At 50.8% G+C, this 20,493-nt stretch overlaps 1 protein-coding gene across 4 annotated transcripts in view; it reads right to left on the bottom strand.

Annotated features, from left to right (window-relative positions):
* Positions 1 to 3,672: 3,672 nt before the first annotated feature.
* The window catches only part of SLC16A2 (solute carrier family 16 member 2), a 53,018-nt gene continuing 36,197 nt past the window's right edge, over positions 3,673 to 20,493 (bottom strand). For 3 of the 4 annotated variants that reach the window (XM_064518103.1, XM_026099856.2, XM_026099842.2), the window contains 5 exons: positions 17,831 to 17,975; positions 11,750 to 12,212; positions 10,943 to 11,086; positions 8,903 to 9,131; positions 3,673 to 7,168 (listed from right to left, as the gene is read on the bottom strand). In XM_064518103.1, coding sequence (XP_064374173.1) covers positions 6,948 to 7,168; positions 8,903 to 9,131; positions 10,943 to 11,086; positions 11,750 to 12,212; positions 17,831 to 17,955 — 1,182 coding nt within the window. In that variant the 5' untranslated portion in view covers positions 17,956 to 17,975 and the 3' untranslated portion in view covers positions 3,673 to 6,947. Of the gene's footprint in view, positions 7,169 to 8,360; positions 8,500 to 8,902; positions 9,132 to 10,942; positions 11,087 to 11,749; positions 12,213 to 17,830; positions 17,976 to 20,493 lie in introns of all 4 variants that reach the window. The other variant, XR_010390991.1, reaches the window with a different exon arrangement.

Raw genomic sequence — 20,493 nt, 5'->3', positions numbered from 1 at the left:
CTGTATCCCTGTATTTGTTCCTTAAAAACTATCATTGCTTGACCCCCCAGATTGCCGTAAAAATCCAAACAAACCTTGGAGCACTTGTGTGGCTAACTTCCTTCCAATGTTTGTATTACATATGAGATCTTCATTTTGGCCTGCAAAACTTTGTATACCTTAGTTCCTCCCTCTCAGTGCTTAAACCCTATAACCTTTTATACTGTCCTGCTCCTCCCTTCAGAGGACTCTTCCATGGAAGAATGGTCCTGTTGCTGGGTGGGAGAGGGAAAGGCTATGGCAAAATACGGGTTGAGGACCCTTTCCATCCCCGTGCAGATGGGAGTGGAGCAGTAGTCATTCATTCAGTGACTTTGCTTCTCTCTCTCCAAAAGATGCGAAGAAATCAGCCTGCAAAATTGATTTTCAGTGTCTAGAGTGAAAATGGCTTCTCTGTGTCCCTACTCACATACCAAGGAAGAGAAGCTGGATGTTGTAGCTTGGAAAGAGGCAGATTATTGTTATTCTGTGGAACGGCACACTTTCAGAGACCATCCCACAGCCTGTCTCCCGTCTCCTTGTCCTGAAGCACTGCACTGACAACAGCAAGCGTTTCTGTGGAGGGGGCTTGGGAAGGACTATTCGTGGCCATTTTTCAATGGGATTTACCATCTGGAAATACAGGGGTGGGGAGAAAAGCAAATGCTGTTTTGCTGCTCGCTTGTCCTTCCCAACTGCTTCGAGTGTGACTGGACCTCTTCAGGGACCTTTGCTGTAACGAACCTAAGCTCAGCTCTGCTGCGGCTGCGTTGGCGCAATTTGATGCAGTAAACGGTGGTTGCAGGAGGAGCACTGAAGTCAAAATCATGGCACTTCTCACAGGGACAGTGTAAAGTCCTTATCTATAGCTTCATGCTGCCTGCTGTTCTCGTGCAGAGGAGACTTGCGCACTGGAAACTGAAGCAATCCGGCTTTTGCAAACCTCAAGGGTGATTTCAGCTACCAAATGCAGCAGGAATGCCTCAACCCTTACATGAAGTTACGTAGGGAAAACCAAAATCATTTTTTAACCTTGAACCAGGGGGCCCTGTGTGTGACACTGATGAGATCCTGATGTCGCATGCTCCAACTGCTCCCCTGACTAAATCCGCAGCTGGGCCCAAGCACGTGGAAAAGCGGGCGCCGAGCCTCCCCAGCGTCCGCCGCGCAGCGCAGCGGCAGTCCTTGCTGTTCACGTAGGGTTTCTTGGGTTTCGGCGTGTTACGCTATGCCGGCAGTTCTGGGTCTTCACGAAAGCAAGCTGCCCGGCTGGTGCGAGCGCGTCGGCAGGGCCCGCGCCGGGCTGCCGGGAGCCTCCGCCAGCAGAGGGATGCCGCGTGCAGCGCTCGCAGGGCAGCTGGGCCGCCCCGCGCTGCCGGCAGAGACGGTTTTCCGATTCAACGTTCGGTTTTTTTTTTTTTTTTTTTTTTTTTTTGCACTTGTTTTAATCTTTAGGATGATTTTTCCAAACCTGATTTCGACAGGCTGAAAGTCCAGGGCCCGGAGCAGCTGGGCGGAAGCGATCTTCGCCCGGCAAATCCCCTTTGCTTGGCGGCACGTGCGTGAAACCTCGGGGGCGCGAAGGGCATCGCCCCGGGGCCGGCGGGAACGGTCTCCTCTCCGCAGGCGCTGCCGGCTTCCCAGTGAGCTGGATTCGCTCGGAAACGCCCGGCCTTGGCTGCGGGCGCTTCGGGGTGCCCTGGCTTCCATTCGCCGCCGTGGGCCTGAAGCAGAGCGATGTGCGCTTTGCCCGGCCCCGGGGGCTGCGAGGGTGGGGGGTAGCGCCGGATGGGACTGGCTAGTATGGTCAATTATATTTATATGTATCATTTTAATGTATATTTTATATATGAAATACAAGCAGTTTATATAAATTATATAAATATAGAATATATAGAGCTATAATATCTATATCTATATAGAGATATATACACACTAAACATACTAAATAGATATAGCTATATCTACTATCTCATACTATATACTATGTATATCTATATACTAGATATCTACTAGATATATACTATATATTTAGAAATATATAAAGCTGTATTAGAGATATAGCTTGAATTGTTACATCAGATGCATATATATCTATATAGCTATAACTACATGTAACTATAGATATATTTTTACATGTATATCTAAAATATGTATGTAATTTATAACTATTAATTTAAACTCTAATATGTATTTACATGTTTAGTATCTAATATGTAGAATATGCACCTGCATTTTACATTTTATAGGTATGAATGTAAACTATAGATCTAATATATACTGTATGTAGTGCATATGTATAGTATGTATATACGTATACCATGTACAGAGAGGTATATATAAGGTGTATATTACTATGTGATACATATAAATACCAACTAATATTATGTTGCCATCTAGAACTTAATTTATAAAATATACTATTTGTAAGTTACAAGTGTTAATGTAAACCAAATATTTGCATTAATAGGTAGACATTTCGTACTGCATGTTCTATACCTGTAAAATGACCCATGGGCGGCTGGGCCGAGGCCCGCGGCTGCCGCGGGGGTGCTCTGTCCCCGTGCGGGGCCGGGCCGTGGCGGGCGGGGAGCAGCCCGGCTGCCGCCCGGCTCTGCCCTGGGCAGCCGTCCCCGGTCCCCCCAGCCCTGGCGGCCAGCGGCCCCCCGAGAACGGCCGAGGTTGTGACAGGTGTGGCGCGCTGCCGGGGGCCGCAGGAGCCGGGCGCCCGTGCCACCAGCCGCACCAGTGCTCAGACGGGCGCCGCGGCCGGAAGGCGGCTGCTAGGATGATGCTCTTGCACGGGGGGGGATTGTTTAGCTATAAGCATAGCTTGTCGAAATTGATAGTATTTCTGCTTTAATCATGGACGAATACTTACCTAGTGTATCACAACTGTAATAAAAGCATCCTTTTTTGGTTTGTTTCAGTCTCTTCTATTTCACTAACCTTATATTGATCTGAAATAATGTTTTTTCATGACCTTCTCGACTTGTCACACGGCCTTTTCCCCTCCCAAGTCACCGAGAAATCTGCAGCTATCCCAAGCTGATAGTTGTAGTATCGGCCTTCGGACTAACTTTTCTTTTACTGCCGCTTACACAGCGGCCGCTGCAAGATCGGGAGAGCTACAAAGTGCAGCGAAGCTAAACGTTACGCACCAGCTTTCCGGTCACAGGCACTGAAATTAGTATTAACGCTGTTTGCTCTGACCCCGCAGGCACAGGAGCTGGCGGCCGTAGTCTCATTCGCCTTGAGTCTGTATCCAGCATCTCGCAACTCCCGGTGGTTTCTTTTTTAAATATTATTTGCAGTAAATATCCCCAACTCGAAAGAATTTTGAGACACTTGTTGTTTTTTTAATTTAATTTTGCTTCCCGAGACTGGACGGCTCCAGCTGAAGGAAGCGCTTTGTGCAAGCAGGGAGTGCTGTCGGGTGCCAGGGGAAAGCGCAGCAAGGCTGTCGGATGCTTCGAGCAGCAATTCAGCGTCCGCTGGCCAGAAACGGGGCAATCGGGGTCCTGCCACTGCTCCGCCGGCAGCGCTGGGCCCGGCGCAGGGCGGCCCGGGAGCCAGCCGGGACCCCTCAGCGACGACAGCGGGCGAAGGACGCGACTAGCCCGGCAGGCGGGACAGACACACCACCTCCCCCTCTTCCTTTTTAAACTCGGTTTATTCTACAGGGCTTTTAAATGACATTCATAAACATTTACAAAAGTGTGCTAATACTCTTGGGTTTTTTGTATACCGAGACTCCGAAGTTCACAGTCTGAAAGGACAGGCGTACTTTAAGACACACACTCAAATACTTTTTACTTCCAAATACAAAATTTTAAGGGCGTATTAAGTTATAAGCAGACTCAAAAAAAGGGGGATGCAGCAAAACAGCAAAAATTCAAGCCTCCCCCCGGGGTTATGACGTGGCGTTAGCTTAGAAAGGCGCCTCTCCGAAAGCAAAGCTTTGGCTTGGCGCTGCCTTTGCCACCGCTGCGTCTCAGGGACCGGGCGGGAGAGCAGGGCCGGCTCCCAGCGGCCGGCACCTCCCAAGAAACGGCTCCTGCTCTAATGGCTTCTAATGGGTGAAACGGGATACGCTGGGAAAGCTCAGCACCACGTTTTTCTGAAGCAATTTGATTTAATGCACTCAGCAGCCCCAAAAAATCGAATGATCTCGGGCTGCTAAAAGCTCTCTTGCGGATGTGGACTAGAGGTTCACGGACACAATCGGGGGGATGCTAGAAACACTACCGAAAAAGACACGGGGATTTAAAGTCCGTCTGGCTGCGAGCCATGAAAAAACAAGGTATTAAAGCCATGCAAAACCGCATGCCAGTCAACAAATCATCTTATACACCACAATTAAACCTGTACAAAAAGCCTCGCTCCTTAGCGAAACCGAACGCTCGCTCTGGCGTCTACCAATATGCTGAACGTCTACAAGTGTCTCGCGCGGCGTGCGACCCGGCCGGCCCGCGAGCTGGAGCTGCCGCCGCGCACAAAGCGTCCCCCGGCCGCCGGCACGGCCGCCCGGGCAAGACCCACCCGGCGGGCGGGAGCCGCAACTTCCCGCGGCTGGGTGCCGGAGGGCCTTCCCGGCCCCTCAAGGCACCCAAGAGAGCCGCGCCACAGCAAAGGCCAACATATAATCCAACGTATAATCACGACGGTGATTAGGACGTGGGCGGCTCCTGCCCCAGGGAAATTTTAGGCAGTTTAAGTGGAGAATTGCTGAAGCGAAGGCACGTGCCTAAGAAACAGGTATGCGGACGGCCGCGAGACCTTGGGGCAGAGCGCGCTGCAACCGCAGAGCTCAGGCAGCCGCTTCCAGCTCCGTTTCACAACTCCGACATGCTGCAACGCATGAACCGCGGCCTCGGGCGGCCTTCGCGCCTCCGCCGCCCGCCCGGCCGTGCCGCCCCTCCCGCAGCCGGAGCAGCAGCAGTTAAACCCTGCGGTCGCTCTGCAGCGGCAGCCGTGCAAAGGGGAAAAAAAAAAAAAAAAAAAAGACAACAACTCGGTTTTGAACACCCTTGAGCTAAAGGTTCAGGATAGAAACGTCAGCCAAACCCGCCTCGCGAGCTGCTAAGACACGTCCCGCGCTCCGTGTTGCACAGAGCTCTGCCTTCGCCCGCAGCTCCCCGGGCGCGCTGCTGGGGCCGACAGCGGTGCCGAGCCCCCCCGATGTCTTCCAGCACCTCCCGGTCCCCGGACGCCTCGACTCGCCCCCCGCGCCGCACCGGGCCCTCGCGCGCGGGCAAACCCGCCAGGCCGGGCTCAGGCCTGGAGCAGCTCTGCTTGGCCCACGGTGGCTCTCACTAAGCCACGCTTTAACTTCACCCCCGCGCAGGCTCTCCCTAGGACGGCTTTAAAGTCAAAAATACGATTTGAAGCCCTTCTTCGATTTCAGATGGGACGACCCCCCCCCCCCAACTTACAAAGGGAGTTAGTTACAATGCAAAACGTTTCTTCCTTTAGCTGCGACGGGGCTGGGCGATGCCACGGTGCCCACACCTGCAGCGTCCCAGTGCAACGCCGGCTCCGTGCCGCGGCAGGAGGGTGCCCCGGCCCAGGGCTCGGCAGCCTGACGAAGGGCACCGCGGCTGGGCTCCGCCAACGCGCTGAGGCGGAAATACGGGGCCTGGCTGGGCCCGGCTTTGCAGGTCGCCAGTCGACGCCCCACCTGGCTACGCACCTCCGGCTTCCTTGAACAGGGAAGCGGTCAGCAAACGCGTAGCGGACGGTGCAATGTGTGACATGGACAGTAATAACAGCCCCAGAAAAGCAGCTCGAAGAGAGGGCAGGGCAAACGGACATCTCGCTTTATAGCCATGAACCAGGCACGCCACAATAATTCTCCGGCCGTTATAGGACAGAAAGTAACAAAAGCTCAGACCACGAGACCTTATTACGCATCATCGAATGCAGCTAGAAAGGGCCAGAGGGGCATGCAGGGTCCGTAGCCTATATACAAACCTCCCACCAACGCCTGCAGGAGCCGGGGGCCTGAGCCCAGATTGGGTTTCGGGAACAAAGTTTTGCCTTGGTGTTATAAACCACCGCAAGCACACGGAAAACGAGGGCTGATTCCCACAGCACGTGCTCCTCTTCGGTCTTTCAGTTTGCAACGGCAGCTGATTAAAAAAGGGGCGATGGCTCATTCCTGCGCGGTGCTGAGCTCTGCCTTTGCTCTGTGCTGCGCCTACGCATCCACCGCGCTACTTTATCGAGCTCTCGCTCGGGGAAAAACAAGATGTGGCGGAGCCGCTAATGCAGCCGAGCTCCCGCTCGTCCTTAAGAGCGCGCCGACAGCTGCAGCGTTCCTTGGTGCATGCCGGCGCGCGTGGGAGGGCGGCACAAAAGCAGAAGATAAAAAGATTACAGTGTGACCTCCTGATAATTTATTCGGTTTTGCCTCGGACTAGAGCGGCGTTTCCTCCTTGAAAGCTGCCGCCTCCCAAATAACCTCTCGAGCTGCGCTGGGGACGGACTAGCTCACCTGAACGTGACCTAGGCAAGTGACACCAAAGGGCATGGGTTGGACACCTGGAAGGTTCAACGAGCTCCACCTGCGGCCTGCTTTAAAAAGGTATTTATTAGCTGTAAACCTCTGTTGTGACACATAGAAAACTGGGAAAGGACGAGGAGATCGATCAAATTTGAATCCTGGTGAGAGTTCTCCTTAGAAAAATGGTTAGAGGAAAAAAAATGAGGCTTTGAAATCAAAATTGTCCTGAAAAAAGCATTTCTGCTAGTTAAAAGCATTTAACTAGAAGAACTTTTTTTTTCTTTACAAACATAGTGCATCGGCAATCACTGAGAATTACAGTCCGTTTAGAAAAGGGCCTGTGCTTAGGCTATCGAGAAGATGCTGGTGGCAATAGTGTGTGTCTAGGTGTGCGTGTGTCAGAGTGGAGGCCCAGGGAAAGGCTTTATATGTGTGCTTCTGAGGCAGGACAGCCTGGAAGAAGCTCTCCGTTCATGACCGTCTCTGAAACCAACATCTTGTCTTTGCCAGAATCCAGCCGCTGCTTCTTGAGCATCCTTTGATGAACCAGAGGGACGACAGCTAGCACCAAGCCTCCGACAATGGGGGGAACTCCAGCAAAATAAAAGGAAACGTGGTAATTCCCAAAATAGTCATTGAGGTATCCTGAAAAAGAGCAACATTGGTTATAGCCACGTCAGTCTAACAACTAACTTGTCTCCTCCATTGAGTGAGGACTTCAGCTCTCTAACTCTGCTAACCAGGCTTGGGGAGACTTGGTTTTTAAAACATTATTTCTTTTCCAGTCTGCTCCTTGGGCTCTCTGGTTTAAAAGATGTGTGCAGACCCCATTTTGTGGCCAGCATCACAAGAATGCGAGTCCCAGACATTCATTCGTATGTAACCAGGACAGAACAAAAGCAGACGTATCTTGAACAATCTTGAAAGCAGGCTGAGATAGTGTTAGGCAATCAAACGTTTCAGGTGGCACTTCTGAGAGCTTTGACAGCCACGAGGTATATAGGAAAAGAGGGCATGAGCTCTTCCCGAGCAGATTTCCTCCCTCTGGAGGTTCTGCTCTGCTTAGGGACGCTTTGTCTATTTTGGGATGTAAGAGGAAAAATATGTGCTGCCAATTACAAACAATAACCAATCCCTTGAAAACCAATATACTCTGCACTTGCTAGTTCAGCAAGTTCTCACACAGCCTGGCATCCTCAGAGAATAATACGTTACCATTCATCGACACTGGAAAATCCCTGTGAGTTTTCTCAAGCACAGCAACTTGCCTGGGAATTAAGTCTATGAAATGGGCCCCTTCATCTAATCCTGTGCCTACGGAGTCCGACACAGGATGTTCTGCAGCACCAGAATAACAGAGAGACTTCTCCAGCCACCGAGTTCCTTCACGATGGCATTGAGCTGCACATTTGCTGCCAGAATCAGGAAGATCAAACGTGCTTATACGTTTTTAGCTTAGCTATTTCAGTCGCAGATGTTCTGTTGTTCAAGGGTCAGTTTCTGCAAAGTGCTCACTTTTAAGGACGTTCAGATTATTAGTGTGCTTCAATACATTTACAAGTCTTTGTAAGATTTGTGTTCCGGTGTCTTCATCTCTAACTTGGATTCAGTAAGCCAAGGCCTGAATTTATCAGTTAACAACCAGTCCTCAGACCTCACATTATAAAAGGACTTCTAAAAAATGCTAATCTTTTCTGGGACATGTTACTGAGAATAATGCCTCTATCTATTAAGTAAGTGTGGATTTTTTTTGTCTGTACAGTCCACACTAAATTTCTCCCCTGCTCAAGAAATTCCCTACATTCCATTCCATGCTGTCTTGGAAATGAATCATTACCTCCCGATTTTTAGCTTATCTTCCAGGGAAATTAGCTTATGTGCTCATTCTGCTTTTGAGCCTGTCTTGCTGCTCCCTCACTGGTCACTTCTCATCAGGCTGGAGAAAGGTCCTGAGATGCTGAGTCTCTGCAACAAGCCTGTACAAGAAACGTACAACTCATTGGCGACACACAGCCAGTTTGAGCTGCCAGAGGGTAAAGACTGCCTGTGCTGTTAGATTTGCCAAGGAGTCAGGACAGAGCAGCCAGCCGACTAGCACAGCCTGACTCAGTTCTTGCAATTTGGCAGGCCCAGGACAGACAGGAATTTTTCAGTGGCTGAGGACATAATGGTGGTAGAAAGGGCATATGTAGGCATAACATAACAACAACAACAAGCCATGGTGTATAGGTATTTCAGCTCCCGTGGTAACACGATAAAATAGAAAATTAAAAAGCATATATCTACTCTCATACCAAAATATCACAGCTGAAAGCAGCTACAAGTGTTTGCTCGCTCCCAATAGCCAGGTCCAAGACCGACACCAAGGGTGCTACCAACCTGCTATCGGCGGACCGGCAGTCATGGGCACGGCCATCAGGCCCATGAGGTACCCTATGGCCTGGGACGCCTGCATGGGCCCCACCAGCTCGAAGGCTATGGGGGCCATGATGGTGGTGAAGAATCCATCACAAAGGCCGAGGAAGAGGCAGATGACAATGACACCCTCAAACCCTCGGCACTGGGGGATCATCATGCACATGAGGCCCAACAGCATAAAGGACGCAACCTGGAGAGACAAAAGCAGGCATGTTCTTTAGGTGTCTGTGGGGGCGGATGAGCTCAGGGTTTCCAAGGGCTGCAGGACTACCAGGGATGGCTAAGAGGAAGCCGCTCCGCACCTTCCCTCTAGTGACTTGAGGATGTTTCATCTTAAAAGGAGAAGGTGAGGTTCTGAGGCAGGCAACACGGATACTTCAGGAGAAACAAGTCCTCAACCTTGTAGTTGCAAGTGCCTCAGTTGATCCTGCAGTTAGTAAACTCAGTCCCCTACCAGGCATCATGGAGAGATGTGCCGCTGCTCTGGGCATTTGCAGTGACTCAGATGGCTCATTTGCTGTCTGGATCTTTTTCCTGCTCCCCTGACCTGTATGACTGCTCTTCCAGCCATGCCTTTCTGGCCCTCCCTGTCACTCTCCGCCCTTCACTTTCATGCCATCGTGAAAAATTCCTAAATAACTGAAGGTCTTAAGGACAGTGAAGAGCACCACTATTTAATCCCAACATTTAATCAGGAGGAGGTGGATTTTTTTATAGTGCCTAAATCATAGCAGATTTTTTTCAAAACATCCGGCCATTAAAATAAGCTCAGGCATCTTGAACAGGAGCAGCAAAGCCAAAGTTGCTTGTTTACACAGGTGATGCTACAAGATCCAGGAATAGAAGATCCACCAAACACTTCACTAGAATGAGTGAGAAGTTTGTGGGAACAAAGATGAGATCATGCAAGGCCAGCTTAGCCTCTGAGCACAACCCCAGAGTCAGGAAGGTCTCAGAGCACAGCGGGCCTCCTCCCAGAGATGACTTCTGAAGGATGACATTACTACCCATTGCCCTTGGTCATCTTTTCACCTCCTCTGGGATCTCTGCCAGGACCGAAGGACTTTGCTTTTATACTTCCTGCTTCTTGGAATTGCAGACAAAGCTCAAAACCCAGAGAAACTCTTTGATTTGAATGATGGCATGACTAGCATTTCTTCCTCTGAACTAGAGAAAGCAATGGCTTTAGTGTTGCTGAGTTTCTCTTTCCTGACTGAGGGCTTCAGAGGTCTTGTCTCCCGCAAGGAAACAGCCGGGCAGCTGCAAAAGCTGTTTTAGCCCTCTGCTACTGGCTTAATAGATGCTATGCATACTCCTAGGAAGAGCTGATTTCTACCTCCTGTCCACTCTGAGAAGCTAGCAGGATTGCTCCTTCTACAGCAGGCCAGAATCCAGAACAGCAAAATAGACAGCAATCAGTTCTGCTCAGAAACCTCTCATATCTCCATTTCTTTGAAGCTGGGAGTGAGACACTAGGAGCACAGTGACTTGTAAAGGGAAAGTAAGCATCAGCTAGCGGTTTGTCAAGACCAAAACCATACTTTAAATGATGATAATATTGAACAGGTCAACAACATTACCATGTTCTCTAAGCCCAACAACGCTGCCATCAACCCTCTGTTCTTGTCTCAGAGAAGTCCCTTAAGAAGGACCTTTTAAGAAGCTTTAAGAAGGATTATCTTCTGGATTATCTGCTAGATTTCAGCAGTTTGTTTATCAAAACCAAAAGAAGGTGAGAGACTGTCTAGCAGTTGGGGAAAGAGTCAGGACTACAGTCTTCTATTGCTGAATCGATATCAAGACGAGGTCAAGCATGTAACTTTCTGTTCCTCTGTGCACCCTCCTATAATAAATGTTGTTCCCTCGTGGCATATGGGAGCGTTAGCTAGTGGTTGGGAAAGGGTCTAAGATCTGTCATTGACAGTTACTAAGCTGAGTGTCCTAAATTGCTGATCTACAGTAGTTAGCATGGAGCTATGTAGAGGATCAGGCAGAACTTACCTGCAAATAAATCTTCTTCAGTCCAGGAATGCAGTCACCAATCCGGCCTGAAACCAAGCGTCCGAGCCCTGAAGTGGCTCCAAGGCAAACCAAGAGGACCCAGTCCTTTTTGTCTTCTTTAAATTCCTTCTCCACGTATTTTATCTAGGATGAAGGGAAGGAAATAAGGATGTTAATCTTCCCTAAATTAGTTCATCTCACACACTGCAAATGGATGAGCTGGAATGACCTTAAACACTAAAGCAAGAATTTTTTGGAAGGAACCACACTTCTAAATCCTGAGCACGTGTGTGGACTTCTCTCAGAGGGCTCGCTGCTCTTCGGGGTGGCTGCGATGCTCATATCCATGCCATGCTGACATGAGCTCACCACACCCACACATTGTAAACCCAAAGGCCAACAACTCTGCCTCCCTCCTGTCTCATTTCGGATCCTCCTCCCGGCAGTTGAGCGTAGCAGAAATGCTGCCACCTCGCCTCTGGAGTCATTTGAGTTCAGCGGTGGGAAGCAACCGCTCTGCCGCTGCTTGACGCAGACCTCGTCCAGAGGGAGCAATCAACATGGTCCTTTGCAGGAACATTCAAAAGCCATCTTTCCCCCATCACTCTTCCTGTTTACAAGAAGTGCCTGCAGCAGTTTCTTAATTTCAAGGCTTTTGGCTGCTCTATCCCCACTGGTTCTCTCCTCCTCCTGTCCTTCTCCACCTTTCTATCTGCTCATTGCGCTCTTCTCCATTTCCAAGGAGGAGCCATCTCACTCGGGGCAAAGGGACCCCCCTCCCCTTCCAGCCCCAGACAATGCTCTTACCAGGTGCATGTAAGGTACAAGGTATCCCAGGACAGCAGTAGCAATCCCAAAGGCCCAAATCCGATAGGTCTTTCTCCGGAAAACCCTCAGGTTGAAATACTTGCGCATCTGAGACCAGCACTGCTGCTGCACACTCCGGCTGACCGTCTTATCTTGCCCTTCATGCTGAGAGTCACAAGGAGGTGGCAAGACGGGCCGATAGGTCAGGGACAAGAATATCTGGATGAACATAAAGGCACTGAGTACTTGGAAAGTATGCGCCAGCCCGATGGCCTTTCCGACTGTCTTCAAAAAGAAGGGGAGGGAAATGGAGAAGAGGCAGCTGCCACCGGCCACGATGCCATTCACCAAGCCAAGGCGGCGTTTGAAGTAGTGACCCAGGATAACCAACGAGGGCTGGAAGGCGAAGGAACTGCCACAGCCGAAGAGGATCCCGTATGTGAAATAACGAACCTCAAGAGACCTAGCAGAAAAACACATGCACGTGGCTATGTTACACAGGGGTAAACAAACTTTCTCACAGTCTAGCAAAACTTGAGTCAAGACCAATGTCTCGCATACCATGGGCACTACAGAGACAGCCTGGTCTTGAGGAGCTTATTCCCTAGACAAAGCAAGGATTATCCTCATTTCACAGCTGGCATGTTAAATCTCAGAGAAAATGGAGTCTAGCCGGGGAGCGCTTTCTGCAACAAGAAGTGGAGAAGTAGCAGCCAGCCTACTCTCCTCGGGAAGTTTACCTAACTTGAACAGTTTCTAAATTACAGCAAGAAAAGCTTTACTAAGGCAGGCAGGGTGCATTATTTTTAGCTAGAAATCCAGTTTTTTTCCACTGAAACAACTAATTGAAAACACTCTGCAGCCAGTGTTTAAATGCAGAAGGCACCAACCTCACTGATTATTAGGCACTTAGGACGAGAACATTGCGTTTCCGTCCAAATTCCAGGCTGGTTAATTATGTTCTTCTTCTCTGAGCTCCTTCAGAAATTTCAATTAGATGTCTAATAGGTTTCATTTTTACCTTACAGAAGTGACTGCATTTGAGGAGGGAGTGAAGTGGCTGGACTACAGAGCATGTGTAAAGCACTTGAGCCCCTTTGGAACGAGCCATTTCTCAGCTGTTAGCCTGCTTTTCCCAACAGAAGCAACTAAGAAAGGAGTCTAAAGATAGTCAGGGCAAATAACCTCTTGAGCTCCTGCAAGTTTTTCTCCAGCGGAAGGACTTTTCCTTCGTTCGCGCAACACATTCAGCTGCAAAAGTCTGTCCCCAGCATGCTGTGCGGGAGGAGAGTGAGATGGAAACACCTGGGGTAATTCACCTGGGCCACTAACCAGCCCAAAGACGATGCAGGAACTGGGTCCTGGTTATTCCAGTACTCAGAAGTCCTTGCGTAAAAGACAATGCTTTTCCCAGAGCAAGTGAGAAGACAGCAGCCCAGATGAAACGGAGCAGTTAGTTAGAAATCGAGAAAAGGTTTACGAGTGCATCACTTGTTCCATTACGAGCTTGTCTCTTTAGCTAGCCGAGCAGAAAGCAGAACGTGATTGCCATACCCAACTGCTCAAAGAGAAATGGCTATCATGAAAGGCGATTTCTAGCTACTCTAGAGCTAAACTCCATCAGAAAGTTAAGCAAAGAGCTGGATCGCACAGGCTGCTTGCACAGCCATCCCAGGCAAAGCCCCAAAAGGGACAGAGACGTCACGGGAGCCAGGGACTGACCCACTTACTGGGGGCTGTGGACACCACAGGGGGTCCTGGCCACCCACGCACCAATCCCAGTGATCTCAGCTAGATCACACCAGCTTTCAGGACTGCGGCTAATCCTGCATTTTGGATAAGGGGAGACAAATGCCACAGGTCCCATCTGCTCCATGTTGGCGTTGAGACATCCCTGCAATAGAGCACGAAAGCAGGGGCTTGATTCAGCCCTGTTTCTTAGCCAGGGTTTCCCATCCCGTTCATTGGGAATCAGCCAGCTGCTTTGCTCGCCCCAGCACAGTTGCCTGTTGGGAAACGTGGCTCTGTCTCCCTGGGATAATTAGGTCGCTCTCTAACGGCTGCCTCTCACTTACAACTCACAGCTGAAACGGCTCCTGTTCAGCCCCACTGGCCGAGGCTTTGGGGTCTTATTCCCAGGGGGGACATCCTTAATGCCATCACACAAAGACAGAAATGACACCTCAGGAATCCGCTTGAGGACAACAGTGAAATTCAGCCACGTGCTGAAGTCTTGTACGCTGTAGCCACAGAAAACGCGGAGTGCGCGGCGAGGAGCGAGGAGCGAGGGTGAAGTAGGTGCAGAAAGCAAGAGACGGGTTTCTCGGAGAAAAATTCTTTGCATTATTAACGCTGAAAGATGAAAGGAGGCAAGAGTGGTAACTCCACTGCAGAGAACATGAGCTGAGGAGAGGTCCCTGCTGCTGAAGGCCCATGTACGAACCTTGGTGTGGTGGGAAGTGAAGCAGGAGGTGAGCTGCCCGGGGGAAGCACGGCTGGCACGCAGCCCCCCTACAGCGAGATCCGTGGTGGGAGCTCCTGTTTCACTGGCTCTGGGGCTGCTCTGCCCTGGCGGAGGCAAGAGGAGCTCGCTGGCTGCTCCAGGAGCTCGTCTCCGGCTCAGGGGACTTGGCTGAAACACAGTGACATCTCAGGGAAGAAGCAGAAATTGGGTTGAGGAAGACAGGGCAGAAGAAGAGATAATCATTCCCCACCGCAAAACTCTTAAAAGTCCGCAGAGAGGCTGGGGGAAGGTTTGAGGGACCCACGATGCCCGATGGACAACAGCCCTGACAAACTAGCCAACATTTCCGCCTCTGTCCTTCTGTGCCTTCACGCTACAACGTCCTACTCCAAACTGGTGGGAAGGGGAAGTGTGAACCCAACTGATAATTATTAGACGAGCAGCAGGCCTGGCTGATTAATAGTGTAACAAAGCTTGCCGAAAGGCGCCTAATGGAAGGCCGGAAAGAAAGGATAAGCTGCTTTGCTCCTCTTGCTGCCAAGCTGCGTGCCAGCTTCTCGGCTACAACAAATCCAGAAACCCCCAGCCTTCTCCCAATCTCTGCTTTTCAGCACATTTTGTTTAGAGAGTGTTTTGCATATGGAGCTCCTAACATTTTGCGAGCACTGGCTGCGAGCAAGCCCCAACGCCGGTGCTTGGTTCCTGCCGTTGGAGCTCTGTGGATGCGTGGTTGAGTCATCTTCAGCTCTGCTCAGAGCGGTGTCAGGACTCTCTGGGCATGTTCACGTGGCTCTGGAGCTCACGGGTTCAGCTCGTGCACAGCGTCTCCCTGGCTGTTCTCACATTGCCCAAAAAACGGACCGCAAAGACCAAGTGTCCCTTGAGCGAGCTTGGCCAGGCAAGGACGCAGCAGCAGCAAGCAGTGCTGGGGCGGGGGTGGCAAGAGCCACCTCAAGCCCAGACCAATGAGGAAGGAGGCTTGGGGTCGATGTGCAGTATATGACCTTTAGGACTTTTAAAACCGAGCTGGACTGTGCTTTTCCCCATCTCTAGTCGCCATGCATTTAGGCCAGCCTGCGCACCGGCGTGCTCGCTGCAACGCTGCTCCGCGTGTACGATCCTCCGGCTGAGGCTGTGCGGAGTTTGCGTTGTCAAAATAAAAAAGCCTCTTCATTGTTCTGGGCGAGCGGGAGCCGCTAGTTCCAAATCTGGGGCCTGGGCTTCATGATCCAGATGGAGCGCTTCCAAATCGCGCAGCCCCGCTGCTCTTCCTCCGACTCTTGCTCAGCTTTGCCCAAGGCAGCTCAGTAAAAGGGCCTCCCTTCCCTTCCTGTGGTACAGCTGCAAAGGGGCTTCATTCCTCCCTTAAAAGGCAGCCAAAGGAATTCCAGCTCAGAGCAAGAGAGCAGGAAACACAGATTTCAGCTCTCAAGTTCTCTTGGAAATAATAGTTTTCTCTGCATGCATTTTTTTTTTTGTAAAGCCCAGCACAACAACCCACTGGCAGTGATGCGGTCTCAAGAGTGCTTTTTCTTCACATGAACACTTTACAATACGGGAAAAAAAAGAGTCAAAATTTTGTTGATTAGAGGGAAAGAGAGATTACAAGGGAAACGCTCCGCGTCTTTGATCCTGTGCGCTGCCAGGAGTTCAGAAGCACTTTCCCTCAGGATTGATCAGACTTTCTCCAATTACTATTATCTTTTTAAATACAAAAGGCCATCATCATCTGTGGAGGAAGTGAGAGGGGTGGTTTCTTCCACGCCGCTGCTCATGCTGTTGAGGGAGAGGGCGATAGCATCCCAAGCCCCCAGGCTGCAATTAGCCCCAGCCCCTGCGCTATGAGCTTTGCAAGAGGCATGACGTAGGGCCTGTGCACTGCGATGGTGCATGTTACAACTCCAAATAAAGCAAAGTCACATGAGCTTTCTGCTGAAATGGCTCCTCCACCCCTGCAGTCAGCGAGGGGCTTTGCTGGGAGACGGGTGTCCTATACCCCAGGGACTGGGGAGCGTGGGGTTATTTATAACTATTAAGAGGAGCTGTGACACTGCTGTGTCCCTACAGGGTTGCTAAAGCTCTGCCACTCTTCCTGTGTCACGCTCCTCCGTGCCAGAAGCTTCCCTGGCAGGGAGCAGCCAGGAAGCACATCACGTAGCAGAGCCTCAGAAGCTGCCTCCACCCTCGCACTGTAGCAGTGGGGCCCCCCACCGCCCCATGGCGACAGGTCTTGGCATGCTACAGCCTGCCGGACCTCCTGCTCGTTTGGGAACAGGGCGCACATGCACATCTCTGCAGGAAAGTTGGGACAAGCTTGAGGGTTTCATCAGACACTGGTCTTCAGGGCAAAAGTCCTCCTTGGGCTGAGCTGGTTCTCATTAGGAGCCAGCAATGGAGGCCGACCATCACGCGGCTGAACAGCAGGCAGCCCACGCTTCTTGTGTGACATAAAGCTCCCCGGAGACTTCTCCTCTCCCAACGCGAAGCGTTTGAAGGTCCTGCTCAGCCAGTTGCCGGAGGCCGACCTCCCCGGCAGTGAGCCTGGCACAAAGGCAGCTCTGGGCAGGCAAGTCGTCCTCTGTGGAACAAGTGTGTGTTCGCTTTAAAAAACACTTCTGGGAGCATTTTAATTAAAACAATATTGATTTCAACTGAAATCCAACTGCCAGCAACATTTCTATTCAGACAAGCTTGGGCAAATGGTGCTTTGGAGGATGCCTCCATGGTGCCCAAGTACTGAGCTTTTGAGACTATAGCTAAGGAGAGACACACAGGATGAGGACACCGGGGGTGACCTCTTTTGCTTCCCTAAAGATGCAAATGCGCTGGGTCAGAAAAACTATCATCACACCGAATCAGGTAGACATACCATCAAAATGCACATCGGTGACAGGCTGCCAACGGAAATTTATGGGAAAGGATCGGCCATGGAAAATTGGGAGTAGCAATCATTCTGTATTGTGTCAAAACCAGCAAGCTTTGGAGCCAGAGCCAGTCTGGGAACAGCACAAACTGCTCCAAACCCCATCTACGTTCCTGACTTCCAGTCTCCTGTACACGGAAACTTTCAGCCTCCCTTCAGCACATTATGCTTTAGTGAGCTCCATTAACTCTTGCCAGGTGTAACCAGTCAAATATTATGCTAAATATTATTTTACTTTCAGTGCCAAATGCAAAATTGTTCGCAAAGGACAACAATTTTGTCCACAAGTGTCTCTTTCGAGGTGCCTGTGAGGGGCATGCCAACTTCTCGTTGCTTGTCATAAAGATCAAATGAAGGTCACAGAAATTTAAGAGCACGTGAGCAGAGAAGCTCCCAAAAGCTGAAATCCTGTAAAGCAAAGTTCCTCACTCAGGTAAAGTTCATTCCCTTGTTATTTACGGACAAAAGAGCAACTCAGGACTCAGTCTGGACAGTAACATGCCATGTGCATGCGGGCTGCACATGGGCTGCAGCAGTGCCAGGAGACCTCTTAGCTAGATTGAAAACACCTGATCTGCACCAAAAGGCAGCAACAACGCGTTAGCAGGGGATTTGGGGAGAACAATTAAAAAGAGCAGCTTGCCAAGGGGCTGGGTGGCCCCTCAGCCCCCCAGCCAGGTGAGTGCAGCCTTACTTGGTGAACGAACTGGAGAGGAGTCCAATGAAAGCAATGGCAGCTCCTGAGGCTGCTGTTGTCCTGCAGCCGATCCGGTCCGTGAAGATGCTCACGATGGGGGAGCAGAAAAAAACCATCCCCATGGCCAAGGCACCGACCCATGCTAGGAAGAGTGAGAGAGAGAGAAGAAACACGAAAGTCAGGATTGTTTAATGAACACGTGTGAGTTAGAGAAAAAACAGCACAGAGCAAATCAGGGGCCGATTCCAGCCTTGGAGGTGGTCTCAGCAGAGAGGCCATCCCGTTACGCACTTAGTTAACAATACAGTTCACAAATAAGACTGTTAATGCTTGCGTTCCTCGCCAGAGTCAGCGAGCGCAGGCGCCCTTGCTAACATCTGATCGTGGTGAGGTCAGCAGCGCTTAGTGTCTTTACACGCGTGAGGGGGGCACGTCTAATTTTTTCTTTTATTCACCTCTGCTGGGTTCCTACGTGTCCTAGGAAAGAAGCCCAGCTTGCAACACCTTCTCCTGGTTGCTCTTACAGCCTGTATAATGTTGATGCTCTTTCTAAACACGGCCTCTACGGCCAAGAGCACTCATGGATTCAGAGGACCTCAGAGCCCCCCATGCCCACTTCTTGGCTATTAGGAGCTCGATAGCCTGAGTTATAGCTCTGTCTTTTTAGGCGCCGCAATTATCTGTCATTGTTCTCCACTCCCTAGAGAGCCAGGATTTCTTACCCTCCCCTGTTTGCCATGAAGCTTTTCTTACAATGCTGAATGTGTTTTTTTCATTGCAGTGCTCTTCCTTAACCCACCGGCAATAGGATGTACCCAAAGCAGAACCAGCGAGGCTGATTAATTAAATGGCAATTTTATGAACAACAGACACTAGCAAGCAGCTCACGATATTCAAATTATTGGACCTGGACGTCATCAAGAAATGAAAACCAGAGAAATGGCAACACTTAAAAGGATGAGGTCCAAGTCCTACCGAGCGAGACTGGCATGGTCCAGAAGTTAAAAAAAAAAAAAAAAAGACACCACAGTCGTGGGAAGGGATAGCTCTCCCTGATTAATGTCTCACCACTACTATGTTCTCAAAACTGCGTTCAGAAAGCTCAGAGAGACCCACAAAGCAACATCAGGTTAAATTACACCCCCAGCTCTGTTGGGTGATATCCAGGCAGGAACATGACCTCATGTCTCCTTTCTACCTACTTCTGGAGAAAACCACTGTCTGTCTCTCTGTCTTTTTTAAGAAACTTTCATTATTATAAGATCAGTTCAGCCCTTCCTCTTCTCCCTGCCCTCCACCTTCTCTTTTTCATGGTTTCTTTAACTGCTTTCTACAAGAAAGGCAGGCTTTCAAGAAAAGCAATGTGGTAAACAAAAGTCTGTCTGCAAGCTCTGAGGAGACGCAAACTGGGAACGCAGTGCAGGAGGTGGTAGGTCTTGACCAAGCAAGGTCTCCTCTTCAGGGTGTGGGGCTCAGAGGAAGGCAGGGGAGAGGGACAGACAGATGAGAAGGGAAGAGCCAGTGCTCTAGGACAGACTGATGGCCGTCAGGCCACGGTGGGAGGAGATCTGCAGAGCACCGAACTGGTGAAATTTTGAGGCTTGAGGAGCATCTCTCAATGCGCAATGAGCTCCTACACTAGCATCGGAGCACTTGATACCGCACTCCAAGCCATGGAGATGCAGACGGCCTTTTCACATGAAGAGGAGGACTCACATGAAGAGGAGGAGGACAGAGGTCCAGTTGGGTCAGTGCTAGAGGCTTCATTTCACAGACGACAAGGCTGCAAAGCAAAGCGCGGAGAAGATGACACCAGGATCTGCTTGGCTCCCTTGCAAACACGAATGACTGCAGTCTCCTCGCACGGTCCCATGCTAAATCCTCAGTCGCTACCAGCGCCCAGCTCTGACCAAGCGCCATGACGAGGATCGCTCCTCACCCGCCCTCGCTGTCTCAGCTGCTGCACGCGGGCTGCTCTCCCTGCAGCCACCGCAGTTCCATCGCCTTCCCAGGCACCACGTGGAAAGAGCGAATCTGTGCTGGAGCAGAAAGCAGCCTGATCCCACAGCGACGACCACCAAACGGGCAGGCAGGGCAGCCCAGCAGACGCTGGCTCTCCAGGGAAGTGCCACCAGACAAAGATCCGCCTGACCCCGGGCTCGTTCCTCCCTCCCGCCCCCACACGTCTTGACGGCATCATGTTTTAGCTTCTGTGAGATGCGGTTCTGCAACAGAAGGTATTTCTCCGTGGCGTAAATTCTCCAGAGGTGATCCTCCTGCTGACCCGGGGTGTTGGACCAGCAGCGTGGAGTGGGGACTAATGTGGGGACCTCGAGCCACCTCTGCGGGCTGGCCCGCGCCGTACTGCGCCCGCACTCCTCGGATGGACCCCCCTGCCTGCTGGCCTCCACGTGTTGCCACCCGCTGACAGATCTCTCTATAAATAAGAGCGAGATGACCTTTGTGGCACGGCTCTGCTCCCAGGGCCCCAGCGATTCACTGTCCAGGCTGCACCACCGGCTCTCCGGGAAATGCAGGGTCCCGGCTGCCTTCCCGGCCAGACTCCAGCGCATGACCAGCCGCTTGCACCAAAACTAAGAGCTCTGCAAACCGTTTTAGCCCCGCTCAGTAACAGCCTTCAATAGCCGTGAGATTTTCAG

The sequence above is a fragment of the Dromaius novaehollandiae genome, chromosome 11, assembly GCF_036370855.1.
Source record: "Dromaius novaehollandiae isolate bDroNov1 chromosome 11, bDroNov1.hap1, whole genome shotgun sequence".
In the NCBI taxonomy this organism is placed as follows: domain Eukaryota; kingdom Metazoa; phylum Chordata; class Aves; order Casuariiformes; family Dromaiidae; genus Dromaius; species Dromaius novaehollandiae.
This window is presented reverse-complemented; position numbering and strand designations above follow the sequence as displayed.